General features: G+C 48.4%; 1 protein-coding gene across 2 annotated transcripts in view; it reads right to left on the reverse strand.

Annotated features, from left to right (window-relative positions):
- LOC106750601 (teneurin-m) overlaps window positions 1-21,486 on the reverse strand; it is a 233,186-nt gene extending 211,700 nt beyond the window's left edge. For both annotated transcript variants that reach the window (XM_014631053.1, XM_014631051.1), the window contains exon 1: window positions 20,890-21,486. In XM_014631053.1, the coding sequence (XP_014486539.1) occupies window positions 20,890-20,902 (13 nt within the window). In that variant the 5' untranslated portion in view covers window positions 20,903-21,486. The remainder of the gene's footprint in view (window positions 1-20,889) is intronic.
- Window positions 21,487-24,590: the final 3,104 nt, after the last annotated feature.

Genomic DNA, 24,590 nt, shown 5'->3' on the forward strand with positions numbered 1-24,590 from the left:
CGTTCGGGCGCGCTTTGCTGCTTTTCATGAATGATTCGTAGGAACGATCGGATATCCAGCTCGTACGCGAGGAGAGCGATAACGAATTAATACGGGGAGCGCGCGAGGCGGCGTATAACGTAAGGCGGAGGCTATAAGCGGCCGCTGCTCGATAGAAGTGGCTCGCTCGCTTCCGTGAGAGTTGCTCTAGCATTTTCACCCTGTAATCTTGCCCGTTACCTCGTCTTCTTTCGCTGCCCGCGAACGATGACATCCCATAGGAATATCGCGTTCTTCAACGTCAGCGCGCCTCCTCGCCCGGATTCCTCGCATGAATTCTTTCTCGCAGGACGCGCCGCCGAGTAATATTCGCGACTCTTGAACGCCTGCGATTTTCACTTCCCTCGCCGTGTTCGCGCGCTTACCAACCGAGATAGATGCAACGGCTCTACTAAAACCCCAAAGATATTTCTCTGTTCTCGCGGAGAGGAATAAGAATCGTGAGAGTTACGTCTTGGGATCTACGAGTGGGAAGTATCGCGCCACCACTTCCCTCCGTACGCGCGCGCGCGCGCGCGCGTTTATTTCTTTAATATCACGGTTAACCTTTTCCTCCGGTACGACATGTACCGGTTATAAGAAAATCGTAACTTTCATAAATATCAGCGTGTGAACTAGCGGCTTGGCTCATTGAATCAAGGGAAGTTATTATTATTTATAAAAAAAAAACTGCTAAGCATATCATTGGGGGGGGNGGGTGAGTTTTCGACAAAAAAAGATGGGTTTTTGTGGACTCTGATTATGAATCTCATATTAAAGTTGTGAAATTCAAAATGGTACGTCCAATATGGCGGGTGAAAGAGAAAATGTATAAATGTTTATAAATTGATATTGTGGGAATTTCATGGTCATTGAGTGTGAATTTGAACTCGTACGCTGACATTTTTAACGGTAAACGTTTTTTTTTTTTAAGAATAAATATTATTATATATATTATTATTAATATAATAATAATTTCGGATTTGCAATCAGCGACTTCCGAAAATCTTGCATAAACAATTTATATTCAAATTTGACTAAATTTCTCCTTTTTCATCTGCCCATATTGGCACTCGCTATTTTGAATTTTCCTATTTTAATTTCAAATTTGCAATCAGCGACCTCGAAAACCCTCGTAACGATATTTTTTTTATTTCGCCCATAAGAGATTTCTCCGGGGCACGAACAAGTTAAATGTATATAAACGTATATATTTTAAATGCACTTTCTTGTATATTAAAGCATTAATGCCGTTGTATGCGCCGTCGGACGAGACTGCAACATCTGGTGTTTGGGAAATTCAATATACGCACTCAGAATTGCGCCGCGCAAAATACAGTCCGCGCGAACGTCGGGCTCGACACAGCGCGCGCATACGTAGTAACGATCGCGAAACGAAATTAATTTTCAACAAATGCAGCCGCGGTTTGCGAATCTTTCGTGGATTTGGGTTATTTCCGGTATCGGGGTTCATCATTCATTAATTACGCCCGGTCGAATCGAATTTGCGAATCCCTTTAAAACGGACGTCGAATGGAACCAGATGAGTAACAAATCGTGATTGATCAATCCGCGCGCCGTTCTTCCAGCGCGATGGCGAATCGATTTCTGGTGGCTTTAACCTCTTCGCTGTATATGATATACACCGCTATCCCGGCTTTTCCATCATCGATAAAAATGAAACATTGCGGTAATACATCAAATATATCGTTATCTGCGTTCGCACACGTTTGCGAGGCTCCGTTTGATTTCCTCTCGTTTACGCCCGTCTGAGAAAGCCCTCTGTCCGCGATGAGGGTTCGTTCGTTAGCAACTCAAGCCGCTGCGTTTTCGAATGAAAGCTCGGCATTGCGAGGTCGAATAGATCGAGGGGTTAATTCGAAGGTTAAAGATTTCGCGCGACAGGACCTCGGAGTTCTCCGTGCTTGCTAGCTAGCACGTACCCCGAAGGACGCAGATGGAGTTGTTGCTGGCAAGGGCCAGTGCTATATAGGGTCTGCATTATTTATGAACTTGCTGCGCCGTTGATGAGAGCGGCTTCATCTCTCTCTCTCTGTTTCTCTCTGCCGCTCTAGTTAATGCGAGAACGCGCGTCCGAGCGGGGTCGTGGCATCGGGCGATTCGTCGTGGAGCGGAACAAATCGCGCGTGAGCAAATCGCCGCTCGCATCTGTCGGTCCTCGTAAATAATTAAAACATGCGTCATCCGCGCGACACGCGGGAAACTTGTCGGGCATATTAAGCAGGCCGCTCGGCGCTCGCCCGACTTTAGAGAATAATGAACTATTGATTTTATCGGAAACGTCGCATACCTTGAACAAGTAACCTTATTAGAGATGAAATTTATTTATATGCAGTGTATATACTCGGTTAATAAAATATAAATCAATATAGTCGAAACCCGCGAACGTAACTACTACGAGCGTATAGCATTAGTAAACGAATAGCTGACCGTTGCGCCAAGAATGCCCGAGTTTAACTCGGAGACGCGAGAAAACCTTCCCAAGTGCGGTTCGTACGGTTTTCGTCGGTGATTTGGAAATTAACGGACGGGACAAAAACTTGTCCCGACGAGCCACGAGCTGTCAGATGACTACGTCGGTACGATCGATCTGTCCCATCGGTCGAGAGGCCACACGAAGATCGCGAAGCTACGAGTTGGAGCCCTACGCAGAGCGCACCTAATTCCGCGCGGGATTTGCTAATCCGGGGTTGCAGAGTCGGTCATTATTTGGTGTCGCGTGATCTCGGGGGTAAAGCAGGGCGCACGGGGCGTATCCCGGTAGCACGGAACGCGCTGTATTTATCCCCCGATATATCACCCGAACCCCTAAATGCCCCGGAAAAGCTCGTCCGAGCGAAACTAGGCGCGTATAGAGCGCTGCGGAGTCACCGAGCGATAGCATTTAGCCGTAACACGGCAGTATCGATTTTTAATTCGCTTAAAAATCGCTTTAAGCCGCGATAACGATTGAAATATCTTTTGCATTAGCCGTCGTTTGTCTGATTATCGAGAGGATTAAATCGAATCGCTGCGTTGCGCCGCTCATACGCTGAAAATCTCTTTGATCGCGTTATTAGTAATAGCTCTTTTATCGATACGTTATTTGACACTCCGCGCGCGTTCTTAGCACATCATTTCATGCGATTTATCCGCGTCCCTTTGAAAACCCACGCTAATCGCCTTTCGTTTGCGCAATTAGGGATTGCGCAAGCGACGGGACGAATAAGCGTACCGAAACAATAGACTTTCGTAATTTCGCGACAACTCGTACAATCGGCGGTCATATATATGCCCTACCACTCCCCAGATTGAATTTTTTATTATCGCATAACTTTTCACGTGTATGTAACGTCGAAGCTATTTATGACTAAACCCACTGCAACTACCGTACTATTCTACCATTGTAACGAAAGTTACTTTTACGATTTACTTTTACGAGTTTTAAACTTAAAACAATCTTGCGTTTAAATGTTAAATACATTTTCAATCTGTGAACAAGCAACACGCGGCGAATGAGTTATTTCGATTTAAAATCTCATGTGGACTTTCCGGGACGTGTATGGAAAATGATAAAATTAACATTTTATTTTTCACCGCGTACGCATTATCTGTAAGGTTGAACATCGTGGGGCTCTCCATTTAGAGAATGGCGCATCATATATGACGGCAACTGTACACCAAACTTCACTTCATTAATGCAGCCCCGTTCGCTAGCAAAATGACATTTGAAATTTCCGTTCGCATCATATCTAAATATTTGCGCATCACGATTGTCGATTATTCGAGGAATCTGCCACGACGCTCCAGAGCAGCTGACCTATCATCAGTTTGACAGCTTTATATTAAATATAACGTCCAATGTCACTGTGCTAAAGAATGGGATTGCATTAATGACGCTCGGCATACGTACGTCGTAAACATCTGACGCGCGCATAAAGAAATCAGCGATGATGTTGGGACACGCGCGTACGTTGCGTCGTCTAATCAACGTCGAGCCGGGTGAACGTTCGCAGATGTGAATCTTCGCGGAGGGGATGCGTTAAAATACGCGTGTAGCCGCGGGAGAAACCGCCGGCTGAGACTCCACCGGCGGCGAGCATTGTCGACGGTGCGAATACCGCGCGAGAAAATCGCGAGAGCGTGGAAGGAGCGAAAAAGCCCGTGCGCTGTCCCCGGAGCGTGTGTCTACGTACAGGCTGATAGGTATCGATCCCGTTGACTCTATTCAGTGTGCACGACTCTCGACGGGGTGAGTTATATACCGCGGGCCGGTGCCACGCTAGAGTAACCTCCCTTGTACACGCTCGGGAGCGTGTGTGCTTGTGAAAACACCGATATCGTTATTTATGCATCGCGCCGATGGTAGGCTGTATATCTCGTCCCCGAATATCTCTCTCTCTCTATCCCCTCCTCCTCTCGCCGCCTCTCTCTTTCTCTCATATATATTCACACACACACACACACATCACCATCTTCCTCTCTCGTTCTCTTCGCTGCGCCGACGGTGGTCCTTCGAAAACTGCGGCCCTTCGGTGAAGTTAGATTGTGGCTTTCTCGGGAATTCTCTGGATTTTTACGCGCATTCCCCCGATCCGTCGCGGGATTCGTTTTCTCCCGCCGGTACCTCCGGGCTTCCCTCGGCGCGATACCGTCAAACGTCGTCGAGCGACTCGTCCCCGGACAAAGCGGAAGGGAGCCAGCGGCCGGCTTTGCGGGTCAGATTTTCCGCGCTTCCCGCCGCGCGAATTAATCGCGCGCCGATTCGCCGGTATGCACGGTCAACATACGTGCGTACGGGCGACGTTGATATTTCGCAAATAGGCTAAACGCATTGTTGGACGATGCGCGGACGCGGTGCAAACTCGACGCCCGACAAACGCAATCATTGCGACGCAATATTATTATATCTCGCGCGCAAATATTTTGCTACGTTAGGCAGTTACCGCTTCGCATGCGCGGCCCTGTCAGAATGTAATCGGGCTTATCGCGCGATCCGTAATCGCCGCTGCGATTGTAACGTCTGAATGCGCGAAGAAGACGACAGATCGAATTCGCGCTCTCCTTTTTGCAAGAAGTTCGCCCCCGTTTGTCGCGTCTAACTTGACGCGATTTCATTTCGGAAGGGATGATATAGCGTCGCGTTAATTCGTGGGAGGCGAACGTGTGTGTAAGCGTGTCCGATGGATGGTTGTAAAATTGCATGCGAGCCGTGATTACATAATATCGGCTCGCGTGAACGTTTATTTATTATATATCTCGCGCTCGGTTGCGCGAGCGAGCAACGTATAATGCAATTGCGAATAAGTTTATCCCCCGTCCGCATTATCCGGGAAGGAGGGTGGGCGGATGCAATACGCGCGATAAACGGGAGTTTCGTCCGAAGTTAAGGACACCGGGCACATCCGAGGGAAAGATCAACGTTAACTGCACTTTCTGGCGCGGAATCGTTACGCTATCGCCCGCCCGTAGGTTATTTTGCCCCATTTCCAACCTATTCATCGAGCATCGCGCCGATTGTTCACGATCGGGACGCGCGCGCGATTCAATATCGTGTTCGGTGTCTCTCCGTTAACGACCATCAAAGTGCGCCGGATGCCGTCAATAGTGGACGCGAAAGTGTTAACGGGCGCGTTGAGCGAAAGGGGGGGGGGGAAGCGCGAGTATATCGCGATCATCGGTGTAAAATGGAAGAAAAAAAAAGAAAGGGGAAAAAGCGATGAAGGGAGGCGGGTGGGGGGAGGCGAGTGCGGCTCCGAATCGTTTTTATATCCCGGCGCGTACGCGGGGCTTTAATTTCGCAGTCATTACCGTTATTATTTCTCCGCGTTCGGCCAAACAATTTACGCGATGAATACGGCCGAGTATACAATAACGCGCGGAATTAAAAAAGAGATCGACACGTACGGGCAAATATTTCCACACCGGTGTTGCTACGGGGGAGCGCAACGTTGCAACCGTGTCCGAGCGCGAACATTGGCTAATTAAAACTATTTATCCCCCTCCCCAAATATGTGTAAAGGTCTGTTTTAAAATCATCATGGAATAAACGGCAATTATTCGCCTCTTATGTCGCGTCCGCTTTCGATATTCTCGATAGCGCGGTGAGCTGATAGCGAACGTTTTCGCCGCGACGACCAGCTAGCTACGTAGCTGGCAGTCCGGGAAAAGACGGCGGTGTGAAAGCGGGGCGAAATTTTATCAGGGAAACACCGGCGCGCCGGCTAAGTTTTCCCTCGCGCTATCAGCTGAGTTTTCCAGTTCCCGCGTTCTCCTCCTCACGGACCATCGAGTCGCGAGGAGATCCTTTCCACGGCGATCGCCCGGCCGGATTCCCTCCTTGCGGCATTGTTCGCGGCAACGAAGCCTAGTGATTAGAGGTGATTCCATTTTTCCAGTTCGCCCTCCGGACTACCGACCGAGTTCTCATTATTATAAAGTCACTAACGAACCGACGAGGAAGCGCCCCGCGGACCTTCCAATTTCTCTCTCCCCCTTTCTCCCCCGCCCGTCCTCTTTTTTCCTCGAGCCTCTTCTTCGTTCGACCCATCTCTTTCTTTGTGCCCTCATGCACTTTCCAACTCGCTCTCTCTCTCTCTCTCTCTCTGTCTGTCTCGCCCTCTCTTCCTCAGTTTCCCCGTAGCTGCACGGCCAACGAATCGATTCCCCTCGCAACTCGCAATCGCAAACTGGAGATTGAGGCACTTAAGCCGCAAAGTAGTGACGGCTCTGAAACGCTAAAGTATAATCGTGACACGTAATATCCTCGAGCCCGCCTACCGTTTGTTTATACACTTGCCGTTGACTTAGCCTGCATACTTATAGCACATGGCCTGCGTTTCGTTGGCACGGAGGCCATCGCTATAAATAGCCTCGGAAGTTATAGCACGTTTGGTAAGAACGTTTGTATTCGTGGGAGCGCGAGCTCTCCTTTATGACACTTCGACGTGTATTAATCGCAGCCTCCTCTGTTATTTTAGCCTCAGCGAATTATTTTACATCCCACTAGCAGAAGTGATTATCGTTTCTCAAGTGATTACCGTTAAGTCACTTAGTCCAGTTATGCCTTTCAGTTTGCGCGACATAGCGTAATGCAATTTGAACGTAATTACGAGGGTAAAAGGATTACAATGAAAATATCTTTCCAAGTAATTTGAAGTAAAAATTTTGAAGGGAAGAGATTGCGTTCCCCGGTCCTTGAAGAAGTTTTCATACAATTGAGCAGATTCGATAAAGTTAGCACCGGTTCGCATCCTTCGCTCACTTTCAGACGAGTTTGAATCATCGGCTTGAGACGCGGTAGTACGAGCCATTCATTAGCGGGGAAAACTTTTAATACCCACTTTTATCAATAACATCAATTCCACCGGTTCGTTACAAAAACGTACTTAAAGATTACGACTTTCGCATTTTTAGGTATTACATCCGTCGAGTTGCGAGAAATATCGGCACGGCACAATGTTAAAAATCCTCCGGTCGGTCGTTAGTGCTTCGCGCTAATGAGTTGATGGAAAAAATTTCGATTAACTTTTGCATTCAGCGCGCATGCGCGCGCGATATGTGTGTATGATGTAATTTGTCTGAGCGATTCATCCCGCCGCAATTAGGAGGTAATATACCGTTAGAAACGTAATATTCTACTTTGTATTAACTTGGGCGAAATTACAATTTTACGCAGCGCGCGCAAAATAGCCGGGGCAATATCGCGCGAGCGGGAAACGCCGGGGCGAGCTTCTGCCTCTATTTGAGCGATAACAAAGCACCTTTGGGCGTGACAAACTTATTCGCGCGGAAACAACAAAATCTTGAATTCGAAGGCTTCGTAGCAGCCAGGAATAATAAAGACCACCCAAGGTAAATGTTTTCACGACGGGTAAGTACGTGCGCACCATGAATATGCAAATCCGCAACAAATTTCCCTTCGCCCATGGGCCCCCCCGCGAAACACCTTTTTCTGGTTGCCTGATTAACACCTCGTGAAAGTAAAATTAGCGAGTTAGCGATTCTGACTTCCGCCATTACGCGGCCCCTTATCTTCAATTCAATACCGTCTCGATCGATTAATTTCGTCGCTTTAAATCCCGACCGCGCGAAGGGCCGCGCAACTTCGAGCGGCGCGCTAGCTTGCCCGGCAGCTGTTTTCGCTCAACGCTGTTTTCTATAATAACTCGCGCAACGTTACGAAGCTCTTTAGCCGTATCGAAGCAATTTTATCTCCCTCGTATCTCTCTCTCTCTTTCTCTTTCTCCCCTTTCTTCCCTCTTTCCTTGGAACGACGTGTTTACTTTGAAACTTTCGAAGATCCGCGAGTTTTCCTCGCGACGACACTTGTTTCTCGCGTAATCATTCGACGATTTTACGTCCGTCCTCGCTGTGCGCCCCTCGTATTTTCTCGAGAAATAATAAACTATCCGCGAGCTTGCCGTCGGTCTCTCTCGCTCGCACTATTTCTCTTTACTCTCCCTCTCCCTCCCTCTTTTTATTTCTCTCTCCTTCATTGTGTGTAAGCTCGCCGCGAACTTTCCAACTACGTCCAGAATAACCGGGTTAAAAGTACCTTCGAAGCCTGCGCGCTTTTCGTTTAACCTCGTTATATCAGATTTCAAATAAGCGGGAGATGTTCCCGGACACCTCCGTGGCAAAAATGAGCGCGCGATATTATCAACGACTGATATTCGCGCGATACCCCACCGGGTGGATAAGGCTTCGCTAAAAACCCGGCCGGCATTTCTCCGTCCGTGTATTTTATCGCCGTGCGACGTTAAAATAAAGTGACCGCGCGTCCGCCGCTCTTTCAGCCTTTCTCCTTTTTCGACCGTCCCCCTCCTCGTCGTCGTCGGTCCATCCCGCCTCGAGGCAGCAGCCGCGCGTTCCAGGCTCCGTACACGGTCCGGGATATTGTTTTAGGGATGGCGTTCGAGCATCAACTGAAAATAGACCTGCCGTCGTGACACGCGAGCGCCCCTCTCTTTCTCTCCGCACCGTCGCCTTCGCACTGGACGACGAGCCACCCTCGATGTACCACCCCCCCGGCGTCGACCGACGCGCGTTCCCCTGTACATTTCGCCTCATCGACGCGAATGCATCCCCCGCCTTCCGTGGTGGCGTTTTATGGCAATAGTAAATTTCGACGCGGGGCGCGTCAGCCGAGCCGATATCAGACGATTCTTCCTAGCTATTGTCGCGCGATTATAAATCGGGGATGATCGTATGTCTCGGTTTTTGGATCTGTTCTTCTTTTCTTTCGCTATTTCCAGCTTGTCGGCGGAATTTCGCGATTGGAAGGGAGCGTGAACGTGCGAAACAGTGGAGCCTTTCTGTTCGCCGTTTACGACGACATGAAGATGTCGCGACTACGGCACGTCGAGAACGACGATCTAGCCGAAGATTGAAATTAGGTCGCGACAGTTTAACGATCACTTCGTTACCCCCGTAGTTCGTGATGTTTCAAATGTTAAGTAACGCGAGTTTTCTCCCGAAAGTGAGATTGATCCCTTCACTCTTCGTTGAATGAAGGAGATGTCATGGAAAATGTCCCTTCTTAATAATCGATACATGTCTTACACGTTGAGATAATTGTATACTTCTTTTTTTAAATGCCGAAATATTGCTTTCGATAAACAGTACCTTTGGCAAACCGAGTAATCGGCTGAAATTAATTACAACCTTGCTCCTTTTTCGGACGTGTTATCATAAATAACATTGGATATTTTCGCGACCCACTCGATCTCTCGCGGTTCATATTGGTAGACACCGCCAGCGCGAATATATTATTTATTTGATTTCTGCTTCCGACTTCGTGGAGCTCTCCCCTTCGGAAATTTTGACCGTGTAGGGACGGTGAGGGTTAGCCTCGCCGGAAGTGACGCCTACAACTAGGAGGAAGGAACCTCCTCGTTTTCCCGGTCGCTGCAAAACACGACGGAGATTTATTAAACTCCCCCGAGAGACGGAAGAGCCGAACGAGGAGCAGCGGGCAAACAATAAATTCAGGTTTAAGAAAACAGGATACAGGATGGTTGAGGGGGAGTGACCGCGGACTGCTTTAATTCGAATGGAGAAGAAGACCGGCTTCCTCGTCTGCGCACTCACGTTGATTTGTGACCCAAAAACGATGACTCTAAACTGCTCGCTGTTTCGCCCTTGCCGCCGCACCGGGGATCATCGGGGGAGGGGGGATCAAGATGGAAATCTCGTCGGATCTCGTCATCCTCAGAGTAATCCCAAAGTGTCGTGAAACGAAGCAGTCCGATAAAAGATGGAGGATATCTATTAAAGATGCAGGCACTTCGACTTCGCGTCGGCTCTGTCGCCAACGGAGGCCCAACCTTACGTTGGCTGTTTTTCAAGTATTAACATGTCCTGTAAATACGAGCATCCTAGATTTCTTGATTTTAACATAATCTAATATTTACCATCTCCGCGGGCGAAGAGAGGAAATAACTATTTGAGATGTTTATAAATTTTATAAGTGTACCTTTCGAAGCGATACATTCTTAATTAGATGGAACGGCCGGTTCGACGCAAGGGAAATACGCGTGGTGGTATCAATCCCTCGGCCGCGTTCGTTCCGCTAACCCCGTATCAATAATTCAGCGATCGGCCGGAAAAGATTTATACGATGCGAAACGACGGCGCGATTTGTGCGATATATACGTGAAAATTATTCGGACACTTTTGAACGAGCGGGAGAGCGGGAGTGCGCGAGCGTACGGCTCGCGCGAGCATTGACTTCCGCGTGCGAATATCATATTTTGCAGCAGGAAACGCGACAGAAAACGTATAACATCGATTGCGAGCGGCGCAACTCGATGTAACGCGCCATCGCGCCTTTCGTTGCCATACATTTCCATTATTGCGCACTTAAACGTGCCGAAACAGAAAATTCGAAAAATTCAATATTATCGTATTGGTGCATTTCGTGCCTATCGGAAATATGAAAAGCATATATCTGCGCCGACACGAATTTTATTGTACTACCTGCTGCGAGTAAAAATAGTTTGTCGCGAATCACTGCAGCGAAATGTACTGTATCGAATTCCAATTACTCAACATGCTGCGCAGCACGCGAGTTTTTTTTTTATCTCCCTCAATGCAAAACTTTGCCTTTCCGCCATTAAAATTCGTATCGTGCTTCATGAAATTTAATTGTATCTTTATATTAAAAGGAATATTTCATATTAGAGCAAAGCGGAGCGCGCTACGAGCCGTCGGTTTGCGCATCGGAACAAATCGCCGATTCTAATAGCCTCACGCTTGAAAATTAATCGTTCCATTCTCGCGCCGCGAACGCTATTTTTGTATGCGAACGCGACCAGCAACGCGCGCATCCTCTCGTAAATATTTGCGCTTTCCAAATAATTAGAATGTTAATTGATTAATTAAGTTGGAATTACAATAGCGCACTCCGAATAACCGGTATAAAATCATCGGCAAAATAATTCCGGAGACGACGAGGGGCTGACAATTTTTTCCCCGTTTGCCGCTCGATGCGATCGATGCCCCCGACGCTTTCCCGACGGAGTGCGCGCGTGCGACATTGTCAACGCCGATGAACCGACTTGATCTCCCGCGCCGCTCAAATGTACGTGTCCTGCGTATTTACGATCCGAACTTTCCCGATATCTTCGAACTCCTATAATCCGCCAGGTGAACTGCGTATTCTCCGGGCAGCGTTACGCCGACGGACGGCGTTTCTCTTCTGCGTAAACGCCGACACGCATCGCCGCGCGTCATCGCGACACCACGTTCTTCTTTCCCGTAAACGCGGTTGCCCACTGACAATGTTTGCACGTACAAGGCGTCGCGCGTGCATGGAAATTCAAGTATGCTTTTTCTCTCTCTCTCTCTATCTTACGCCGAACAACCTCGCCTCATAGGCGAAGTAGAAGCACCTCCAAGTAGGTAACGTCTGGCAACCGAGAAACTGTGTCCGGTGCATCGGCGCCGATAAGGATCGCCCGGGGTTACCGGCGATGGTCCGTTCTAATTAATCAGCGATTCGTTAAAACCATCTCCGCAGGTCGATAACGCTCCAGCGGGTTTCCGCGCTCGGCCATCGGAACTCGAAGGGCCACGGGAGGGGGGGTCGCGCGCGACAGAGGGTGGGCGGCAAATCAGAGAGGGTGGGTCGGGAGAGACAGCGGAGGGTGCTGGAAGAGAAGAGAGGGTTCGGCCGGAGGGCGTAGCACGGGTTGCGCCGGGCTATACATTACGAGCTTTAGTAGGGTTTAGCCGTCGCTATATACCGTGTCGCGGTCACCATTCCGGACCACCTACACGCACGAGAGCGTGCGTGTCGCGTAGAGGAGAGAGACGCGCGCGCGTGAGAGAGCGAGCGCCGTGTAATCCCCTGCGTATTCGGCGACAGTGGGCGCCTAGGCGAGCGCACGCGTGTGTACCTGCAGCGGGGATCTCGAAGTGCGTAGGTAGGTAGGTGCCTGTCGAGGTGTGCGTAAGCCGCCCGCTGTGCGGTCGTGTGCGCATAGCGAGAGAGGCGGCTCGTAATATACGGAGGAAGAGGCCTCTCCTCCGTGTAGTCTCCGTGACATCCGACCTCAGCGCCCGCGATAATGTCTATCAGCTCTATCACGCACTTTGACGGACACCCGCGCTAAGATACGGGATCTTCCGATCGTCGTAGCCGCTGCTGATATACAGGGTGTGCTCGAACTCTAGCCAGGGAAACTTGCAAGGCGGCATATTCTGGTGGTGAGAAATGAGGAAGTTTTGACGAATAAAACGCTAAAAGCTTGCTTTCTGTGATACAGCTCTCGGAAAATGGCAACGATGAGGGAAAGTGTGTATATAGAGGGAAATGAGCTAAATGAATCGCTTTCCAGGAATCCAACAGGTATGCGATAGTATGCTCGAAATAATCGGGCGATATTCGAACATGCGTGTCTTATTCCGCAAATGTCAATTGTGCGGTGATAAGGGAAGCGGGGATTTTGAAGAATTTTTTATAACGGCATGTGTCTAGTTGCTCATTTGTAAAACGTGATTTGATGAATGGAATATATTTCTGAAATCTGAGATTGCGGCAGCTACATCTCAGACATTAAGCGTTTCGAGACATGCATTCATCATGACATTTTTATTTATTTTTCTTTTCATGTAGAATCCATCCCATCATCTGTCTATGAGTTGGTCGGCGGAGTTCAGATACACCCTGTATATCACGCGCCGTGTGTACGTTGAGATTGTTATTTCGCCGCTTGCGGTCGGGAAGTTATATCGAGAAGTTGGAGAGGACCGACAACATTTCGACAACAGGATATGCTGATAGTCTCTCGAGGTCATTGAAAATTCTTAATTAAGTTAGGCTCGGACATTCAGACGACGAAATTGTTTCCCAGCGCCTTTCAATGGACCTTATCTACGTCAGGTCTAATTTAAGGCGTTTAGTCGGGGAAGTATGTTCACCTTGAAACATTAAAGTACATTAATTACGAATTCGTCGATTGATCGAAGAAGTCAGCGGATTTATCGCAGACGGAATTACACGCGGCGGATTCGAAGCGGTATCGTGTAACTCGCGCTGGCGCGCGCCGCGATATTTGTAGCTCGATAAACTGCTTACGTTCGGTGCTTTTACGAGCGTGAATTTATAGAACTCGTGCCTGAGATGGCTAATTACAATTATTGCGCCGCCGCTCGTGCACGTTGCAGCCGCGGCCGCACTTTCGCGCTCACGCTCGCGTAAAAATAGCCGCGTTGCGAATCGCGCGAGTGGGAGGGCGCGAGAACGAAGGCGCTGTTTCACGATGCGCGTTTAGACACGGGGACGAGGCGTAAGTGCCGATGCGACTCGCGATGGAAAGTTCCGGCCGCGTAGAAAGCAAAGTTAATGTTTCATGAGCTCGCGGATAAAGAACTTTCCCGCCAGCCGAGTTAACTTCGCGACAATTCGATGAGGCGCGTTTCGTATTCGCGACTGGGAGATAACTCGATAATTTCCCGCTACGTATTTGCATCATATCCCGTTTTCCGTCTTTGCAGTCCTCCCCCGCTGAACAAAGACGCGATAGTAAATTCCCGCGAGCTACTAGATGCGCCTACGCTTGTCGCCCAGAGCCGTAACACCTTAATTCTTATCATACTGCGGATTGCGCCTTTGACGAATTTTGTACTCGGGGAAAAATGTAGTAGAGGAGAAGGTAATATTACGGCCCCTCATTTATATTTTCTACAATAACTTCGTTAATTTAATCAATATTTTAAGTTGAAAACCCCCACGATTACGTTCGTCATCGTCCAATCGATCCTAAACTCAGTTATGAAGTATTTATTATTCAGAATGTTATTTATAAAAATATACGATACTGCATAATGAATCAAAGAGGAATGATAATATGGGCCCCCGTTAAAATAGATTTAAAAAATTGGTTTTGTTTAAAAAAAAAATAGTATTTTATTACAAATTTATATATTTATACAAAATAAACTTTCCCACGAGAAACAACAATGAACCGTGAATTTTTAATACGTATACTGACTTACTTCTCGGAAAGTTACAAACTGTCAAGAAAAGAGTTTCTACGAGAACTATAGACGCTTTTAAATTTAACTTGAATTGTTGACTTATCGAATAATTATTTCGATACAAAAACCTTGAAAAAGAGGACGTATTAAATATATTTTAGTGACGAGCCAAATTAGCACGAAATACTATGCTAATGTGGCTCGTTTCTCTTTAGTTCGTAAATCAGCTAACGATTAATCGCTGTATAATTAAAATTGTCATTAAACCTCCTACGATTTATGGCGCTCTGGTATTTTTATGCGTGATACATAATATCTGCTCCACAGAAACGAGCATACATTAATAGAAAATTATATCCGGCATCAAACATACTTTTTCGGTTTTAAACTACCAAAATAGTAGCAGCAATATGTAAGATTACTATTACTGTTATTATAGTAAATGTTGCTACTGTTTTTATAGTTAAAACCAAGAAAAGGCATGTTGGTGCCGAAGATAACTATAATTTTCTATTAGTGTATCGGACTCTCTCTCTTAACAGGATACGCATCAGTTTGTGCGAGCGGACATTATCCGCGAAAGTGAAGAGGGCACGGTTCTTTATCGTCTCTCACGCATCGTTTTCTGCAGAATTCGGAGCGCACGCATTCAAGAAGTCACGTTTGAAGCTCGCCGTATCTCGTTCCGCGGCAGGTGTTGCTTTTCGCGCTTTTAACAAATTAAAGCGAACGGACAAAGAGAGACGTTTTCCGCGAGTAAAAGAGCCGTAGGGACGGACGGACGAGGGGTAAAGGTATGCACAGGCAGAAAGAGAGATGTACGTACGTACGGAGGTAGAAGTGGCGGAGGCGAAGCGGATTGGTGTTAGGCGAAAAGAAGAGAGGCAACGGCATAAAGAGAAGCGTCGAGACGTCAGGCGTTTCTCGCTTGCACGGCTTCGCGGAACCACCTTGCTATTATACTGATTACATTTTCAAATGCGCCTACCCAGGCTGCGTACTCTCCCCCTCTCTCCCTTTCTTCCTCTTCCTCTCCCCCTCAACTCTACCATACCTCCAGGCCCTTTCTTCGTCTACCCTCTACCCCACCCCTCGTCTCTCAGTACGCTGCCGACATCCACGATCCGACGTGTTCTATCCATTTTTTCACGTCTCCGCGGATTTTATGACACTTTCGACACTCCTTCTCCCGCGACGCGGCATATTTCAAGAAACCATCCCGCGCCTCTTCATCCTCCCCGGNGGGGGGGGGATGCGCCGGTAGTGAGAGCGTTTTCGCGCCGGGACGCGATTCGCGCGGTGCTACGAAATCCCGGCGAGTTTTCGTCCACTTCCATTTGAGCTTTGTGCGCGCATCGGCATGAGAGTATCTGAATTTCTAAAAGGCACGGCGGCCGAGAGAGTTCGCTCACAATGCGCCGGTAAATCACCCCGGAGGCAAGACAAAAGCGGCGGAATTCAGCGGGGAAAAAAGTCGGTCACTGCAACGACGTGCTATGGACGCAAAGGCCTTGGCCACCCTCCCCCTCCCGGCTCGACTGATCGATCACAAATGAATATTTACGACGACCCTTGTAGCCCACCTCTTTCTGACGCGCCGATTAGTTCTAAGGAAGAGGCGCGAATAACAATAAGTTCGCACGTCGCGAGCCGCGCGATAAACTCGCATTTGTATGCGTGGACTTTGTCCTCTCTCGAGCGCAAGCCGGTTTATGGAAACTATGGAAATCATTCGACCGATAATATCATCGCGGCTAAATGACGAGCGACGAAGAAAGCGGACGCACGCGAGACCTGACAGATAGATAGATAAATAGAAAGAGAGAGAGAGAGAGAGTGAGCTCTCTCGAAATAATCGGTGTTGTGCGCATTGAGAGATATTCATGTGCGTATATCCGGTCCGCGTGATAACGCCGCATCATTCATAACGATAACGAAGACAAGAGGAATCGGCCTGTCGGCGAAATATTTCACGCTACTGCCGGACGGGAACGACGGTTAGGCCGGCGAGTATTGCGAACGAAGAATACATAATGCACCGGCCACACGCCGGCTATATTTGCATGCCGATAGTATCGACGACATTGGGTCATCGACCGACGAGTTAAGTATTTTTAATAGGCGGCCAGACCAAAGAAGCGCGCTCCACTCTCGCATTCACTGAACCGTTCATCAAGTGCAATTGATTGCCGTCGTACCGAGAAGCTAATCGCAGTCATTCGTCGTCGACGGGACGGAGAAATAGCTTTCAATCATCTTAAGGTTATTGGATCCGCTCGCTGGTTCGCGTTACGTCAACGTGCCGACGAAAATTTTATGTACGCGCGCACGGGAAGCTCGATCGATCCGGCCGGCGAGCGAAGTAAGTCGACGAAATGGATTTACGTTCGACGTTTCTTAATCTGTCTCTAGGCAACATCCCTGACCGACTTGAATAATCGAATAATTATAATTATGCAATGATATCAAATGTAGTCACTGTTGCCAACCCGTCCGGGTTTTCACCTGAATAGTCTGGTTTTACGAACGGTGGTTCGATTTTGCCGAAATTTGAAAATTGAAGAATAAATGTGTAAATACTGACAGTATATATATAAAAAATAAAAAATAGTATATTGATATATTGAAATAATAATATATAAAACAATAAGCAAGATACAATCTTTAGTATCACTGTTATTATTAACATCCTGAGGCCTTTTTTTTTTAGTCTAATGCCCGGGTGACCGTCATTAGAAAGATGGCAACACTGAATGTAGTACTATTATAACAACCCATATAAAAATTTTTTTTTAGAAGAATAGAATAATATATTATTAGCATATGGTGTAAGAAATCTGATTGCGATCTAAAGTAACAGTACGTCACGTGTATACTTGAACAAAGCGAAATGTTATCTTCTATAAAAATCCTACAACGATATGGCGAGAAGTAGGCGACGTCACGGATTAAAATCCGCGGATTCCCTCGTTCTAAGGGACGCCGCTAACGAGACGCGGGATCAGCGTTGCAATTTTAAACGCACGGTGTCTGCGACGGCGCGCAATTTTCTCGCTGCGCTGTCCATTACGACTTTCGAGGGACAATGAGACTTTATAGACGATTCTCCCCTCTCCCGGTCTTATCCCCTTGTAGTTCCCTACGTGACACCAGCCCTAATGGTGTGCCCGGAGGCCGACACACCCTATACCATCAGCGTTAGCGCGCCGCAACTCGACATTGCCTTTCTACTTTATGCAACGCGCACGGTGAGACATGTGTCATTATTTTCGCGCAACTATCTTCCCGGTTACCCGGCGGCACGTGCGATGTGCCGCTACTCGAACGTGCCGCCGGGAAAATACATTTGTTGCATTTGTTTTCGTTAAAACGCTGACAAAATGCTGCTTCCCGACACGGCGACGCTTTTAGTCTTCATTCGCGCCGTGTCTCGTTTGGGGGTATAATCTCGTTTTCTCGCAACGAACGACCCTCTTTCTCTCGCTCTCACCCGCCCCGCGTTTTATCGCGCCACGTGTTGCTCTATCGTGAATGTCAAAGCCGGCGATACTATCATTATCGCGGTAACGTATTACTTTCGTCGCGAGTTCAAAGGTCGTGCGTTAGTTACGAGCGTGTCGACACGTATCGCAATCCAAGTGCAAAACGAAGACACCGCGTCTCCCGTTTCCGAGAGCGACGCGTTAATTTGTTTTGATGCGAATGTATATTAGTAATATTAATTAGTAAATATATTACTAATTAATATTTTAGTGGGCTGTCATGCGATCGGGGTGTATCTACACGAACGCGCGTAGAAAACAAATGCGGTGATATTCATTACCGTATGAATGGTAGATTTTTCTCTATTATTTCGACGCGTAATAAATATTCATTCGTCCTTATTGTGCCCACGCATTCGATGTTGCGCCCGTGATAATATATTACCATCGTTAATTATAATTTGATTCAATTTTCTCGGTTATAACAATATCCTCGTTAATCCGAATCATATTTTCACTTTTAATCCCGCGCCGGGCACTGTCAACGTTCATGCGTTGCTGATTCTATACTATCGATCAACGTATAATAATTATGTGTAATTGGTAAATTACTTGTTAAGCGACCAGAAAATTATGCCGATCCAATGCGAAAATCGAGATCATAAATACTACAGACCCGTTACGTTATTATACGCTTCAGGATTTTCCGGCTTTGGCCGCACGTAAGGGATTAAGTGGCGTTGGAAATTGCCGGTCCCGCGATCAGATTCGCAACTTAAACGGGTTAAATGACGAACTAAAATGTTAATATAACATCGGGAATAAACATCAATAACGTTCGGACTGCGCGGAGCGTCTCTGTCGCGTCGCTTTGATAACGAGCCGCGAAATATTTCGAATTGGACGAACGATTGCGCCGGTTTTTATTATAATTGATCCGTTATTATACAATTTGTAGTGTAGGTATCCGATATCGCGCTCTCCGATATATCGAATCGTATATTTTAATGCAACTTTTATCCCCCCAAATTATTTGCACGGTAAATTATTTAAACCGCACGCGTGCGATATAATAATTCAAATACAACCATTAACCTAGATTTGTGTCCCTCCTCGGATCAATGCGCAAATACTCGTGCTTTTGCATGCTGAAAATAAGCAGTAATAATACGTTTGTATTATTAGCATTGGCCACGGTGTGACGAAAAATATGCTCGGCGGGACCGATGTTTTCCAGGCACTGATCGGAGCCACTTCCTGTTTCGATTTCGCTGTAATATTCCTACCCTGTTAGTTCTTCCTATATGAATTTCAATATTTACACTGGATAATTCGCCTAAAAAAGCTCGCTCGGCTGTTTCGATTAATCAACGATAAAACCCTGCAGAAAAATTTATTTTACGCATCGGAATCTAATTAATAATCGCGCGGCACGAAAAGCGCTATCGCTCGCGCGGCTGCGATGCGGCCGGAAGATAAATGGTAATTTCCATTTCTCGGTCGCGGACGACGGTTCTCTCCTCGTCGACGAGCGGCTTGAAGAATCACAGTCCGATTAATCTATGAAAAGGCTCGCGTGAGTTCTTCATAATAATTACGTCGCGACGAACATGGCGCGTAAGAAGCTGCCACGACGTTGAAAACCGCGAACGGAGGAGAAAAACGGTGCCTTCGTTATCCCCTAAGAGCCGTCGTAATCAATCTCTACCCTGAAGCGAGGTTTAAAGCATTGTCGTGTGTACGTAGCGCGTACAACTCACGCGACGAAATAACCACCGGCGAGCAATTCGTACGAACTTATCTGCTCGACATTTACGAGCAGAGCGGAGCCTTTTTTGGCGCGAGCGTTATATATCCCAGCGTCCAGCGGGCTTTAAAATCGGCAGCCCCGGAGCTCTCGGAATCGATATTTCGTTTGATACGCTTTCGTGACACTCGCCAAACTATATTACATTTTCATGCCCGTATTTTTCGAAATTATCGCAATCGCTGCTCTTATTTCTCCCGATACACTCTCCGAGTGCCCTGCGCACAGTAGCGTCGCGGAGCCAAATTTTCGCATAGTTCATAGTGAGAAACACACGCATCGTTAATCGAATTCGCGCGGATTTTTGCGTTCCTAATTATCGTGTGGTGATTAGAAAAAGATTGGAAAGAACACGAGGGAGATCGGCACGTCCCTCGACTCGCGAAATTACGCTCGGCTTCAATTACGTCCGACGGGCGAGTGGACGGTGATATTACGCGCGCTCGTCGTGTCGCGAAGTCGTTCGAAGTGAACTTGAAAGCTGGAAATCGCAATCTATCACGGTACGGGTGCCGGGACGCAATTCCAACGTATCAATAGCGACGGGGGACGAGGCGCGCCATTCTCCCCTTCGTTACACGTTATTCCGCGCGAAAGCGGAAATAAAACGATGATTTTTCGGCGCAGCGCGAACGCGCGTCCAGCTCGGCCGGCCGTTCGCCCGTCACGGTTTTGAAACAAAATATCGCGGATGGCGCGTTGCGGACGCAAGCTCGGGGGGATGGAAGCTATGATTTTTTTCCCCCCTACTGATCGAGTCAGAGCACACCGACTGGGACAGATTCATCCCCTCGCGCGGTGTACCGATGCGCGTCGACCTCTCCCCACCCCCTGACGCGGCCGATGACCGAAACGACAGTGGCACGATCAACACACGCTGACAGTGGGTCGCTGACGCGACCGTTCGGATCGACCGTCATTCGATGCGGTTCACAGCGACTGTCGGTCCAGTTCGCTGCGGCGGCCGTTCGCTGGGCGTGGTGGGGAGACGGAAAGGGCACGCGACCGGTCGCGGCCAGGTACGAGGACTGCGTGCGAGGGTGCCCGAAACACGCGCAGCGATCGTTAGGGGCGCTCTTCGTGCTACCGGACACCCACCTGGTTGGTACATCTACGGTCCTCTATGCCTATCGGTCGTACGGTTGCCTCTACCATTGCACACGAGCACTGCACGACACTCTTAAATCACCATCTTCCTCGCCACTGATCTCCCGCGGGTCAGTCAGGTCGTTCACACGAAAACACCGCGGTACGAATACCGGGTCCAGATCCGGAGAGCTCGCTCCGAGCGAAGGACGCACTGTACCGGTGTGTCAGTGCCGGTCGGAAACACCGGAACTGCACGGTAGAGAACTCGGGGTGGAACGACCTAGCACGCGGCTCGAGCCAGAGTTCGGCCGGTAGAGGTGGCGGAGCCAGTCGACCGAGTCCACCCGACTGCACCCACCTCGAGGCAAGGGCGCAGACTGTACTACGCGACACGGACGACGAACCTACGGTGACACCGGGGGACACGCGAGATCGACGTTCGCGGTTCCGGAGCTGGCAGTGCACTGACTCCGACCTCCTCGTTCGACCCGAGTCCGCCGCTCTGACTCCCACGCAGCGCATGCGTGGCTCAACATGGCGATGTTGCGCCGTCGTCGTCGTCGTGTCGTCGTCGACGTCGACGTCGTCATCGTCATCGTCTTCGTCGTCCCCCTTCCCTCCGACATCAGCTTGCCCTGCGCTCTCTCTCTCTCTCTCTCGTCCCATTGTGATTCCCTCTGTGCGCGATCGTGCGTGTGGTATCGCACACACGTATGCGCGCGCCGTCGTGCTTCATCCCCTAAATCGGCACTCTGCACCCCTGCGCGAGCAAGGGAGAGGGGATGAGAGAGAAAGTGAGGCGGAAGACCTCTGCCCCGGCGGTAGCACCACCGGGAAGGGGTGAGACTGAGCGTCGACGGCTCTCGCGCTCTCTTCGTGTAAGAATAAGAGTAGAAACGCTGCAGGTGGTTCGTACGATAGGTCTATGCCGACATGCGCCCTTCTTCGCGTCGTATTATCGCGATTATCGAGTGTCGAATGAGTCCACATGATCGAGCACTTAGTCATGGACTGTTCCTCGCGGTGTACGAACGCGTGACTTCCACGGGTCATGAATGAGAGTAGGGTTAACTGCGCCGATTATGCAACGCATCGACGTAAATTTCTCCTCGGCCGTGCGTCGACCCGTCCCGAGCGCCAATTTCGCAGCCCGAATTGGACGTCGGAGCGATCCTCGCATTTCATAGAAGCGATCTCACTCGTGCCTTATCTTCGATCAAATTATGTTTTCTCAGACAATCGAGATACACATGTCGCTCGAGGACGAAAAAGGTCGTTCGCCCGCCGACGATCGTGCCGATCCGATGGGAAATTAGACCGCTTCCTTCCCGTCTCTCCATCATTTCGCATTATTTAATTAGCGGTTACGGCGTTTCTATCGCAAATGCCGTCACCGTCGCGCTCACGCGATCTCCGGCTGCTCTGTCTCTTCCGTAAACTTCTCAGCGGAAGGAGCGAGGATATTTAACGAAAGTAGCCGTCGCAGCGACAATTTAACGGCTAAGTCGGGGTTGCGCAACGTTCTGATGTAACGTCGCGATTGTAAGGTGACCGAACTACGGCGAGAAAATAGTTGCGCGAGTTACAGCCTTGGAAGCGCGCGCCCTACTCGAACGTTCATAGACGGAGATCGAGCTGTTCTCTTATACCGTATCGACCATAACACACGGCACACGCGCAGGTATGGGGACGAAAAAGAGCGGCTCGCCGGTGACAGCCGGGAATTTTCGCAACGATCGCCACGGATATAGCGTGGTATGAATAAGTTACGCGCTTCCAGACGCGCATCGCGACGTTCTAGATGCGCCGCGTTCTCGTCCGCCTTTTTGTGTACAGCAGTCGCGCCGTCACTAACGAACGGTTGCGAACGATCGCCACTGCGAAGCTGAGCGCGAGCTGAATCGCGAGCCTCGAAACGAATTTGGCATCGGCTCAGGAACATCCGGGTGGTCGCCCACTTGGATATCTCGCCGAGGTAGGATGGATTCGTTGGGCGCGTTCCAACGTTTCGAATAAACGCGACGGCCTCTCTCTCTCTCTCTCTCTCTCGATATGTGTGCGTGCGAAATCGGAATTACGGTGTATTCTGCAGCGTACGCCGATGACAGGCTTAAGACACTCCGGGAAAGAAGAGGAGGAAGTGCTCACGTGAAATCTATCGATGGTACGTACAAGGCTCGTGACGTGCGGTCTATGATCTCGTTAACGATAGGGATAAGAGGTGGTAACACGTAGCTCGGGGGTGGGTGAGAGAGGGTGGTGCACGCTGTCGGAGATAAATTAGTAGATGGTTCAGATATACGTGCGACTTGGTAGATTGGTTCTACAACTAGCAGGTGAGCGCGTGTGGCGGCCGGTAAATTAAAGCGCGCTGTTAATCCCGCGCGATGCGCCCCATTCCGTTTTCGTCTTATCTAAAACGGCCGCGTAATAAAATTTGGAACGGCGAGAGCGCGCCGCGTTGCCCGTCACGACGTAATCCGACTATTATAGATCGAGATTTCGGTGAGAAACTTCGCGAAGTTACGCGCTCGTTGCCGGGCGCGTCGGAAACCGTGATAACCGCGACGATCGGTTATCGGTTTACTTTATACTCGCTCGAAAACGTTCTATTATTTTTGTCGTTATTCTGTTATCGGTCTTATGACCGTTATGAATAATCGCGAGTTTCGCATTTGTTTAAGGATGTATTTGCCTTTAAGAATGTAATTGAAAAAAAAAAATTACAAATTGATCTGCGTTACATTTAAAAATGACACCAAAAATTTGACGGTAATTTAGAACCTGTATCAAAAGTTGTTCCACTTTAAAGGAGGTTTGTTCGATCAAACTTACACTGTGTACACATTGAAATACTTGATATTGTTGTCTGGCTTCGTTTTTGGCAATATTGATGGCCAGATGATTTTTTTTATACGCTCCGTTGAGTCTTCTTTAATTCATACGTTTTATGCATAGTGTCTGATTATTGCACTTTTCTTGGTTAATTGATATCATTATTATACTGCGTTAATATCGACGACTGATCATACATGGAGGGTTTACGCAACTTTTCAAATTTTGTTTATATTTAGTCTTTTTAACATTTTAGCTTAGCTTTTACTTTAAATGTATCTGTGTAAACGTATGTATGCGGTTGTACTCGCAACACATATCTATTAAAAAAAAAGAGGGGTTTCCTGTATAATAAATAAATAAATAAATAAGTAAATAAAATAAAAGAACAGCCGTTACTGGCCGTGGATATATGTAAGACAGGACGCGTTTAACGCAATGGAGGACTTTATATCCGGAGATTTCTTGGAAGTTCGTGGTTTACCGATCGATACGCGTTATTCGACACATTGCGATGACTAATGCGCGTGCTTCGCTTTCGAAATTATCTGCATCAGTCACCGTCGGCCGTCAGGGAAACCCCCAACTTGACGTAATTCTCCTTCTCCCTCCTCCCCCCCAGAATGAAGTAGAAGGTGCTATTCGGAAAATATATTTAGAAGTCCCAATTAAATGTAAGCACCAGCAGCGAAGGTTAAACAGGCGTGAAGGAACCCCGTTTGCTCCATCTTCGGGGCACCTCTCGTTTCTCGCATCTCTCGCACCGTATGCCGAAGCGAGGCCCGTGCTGCTGGCGAAACGTCGCCTACTGTAATCCTTAATTGGTCCGCGTGATTCATTCGGTCCATTCGTCGTAACTAAACTGCTCTTCGAAG

The sequence above is a fragment of the Dinoponera quadriceps genome, unplaced genomic scaffold (genome assembly GCF_001313825.1).
Source record: "Dinoponera quadriceps isolate SergipeBrazil2010 unplaced genomic scaffold, ASM131382v1 scaffold5050, whole genome shotgun sequence".
NCBI classification, from domain to species: Eukaryota; Metazoa; Arthropoda; class Insecta; order Hymenoptera; family Formicidae; genus Dinoponera; species Dinoponera quadriceps.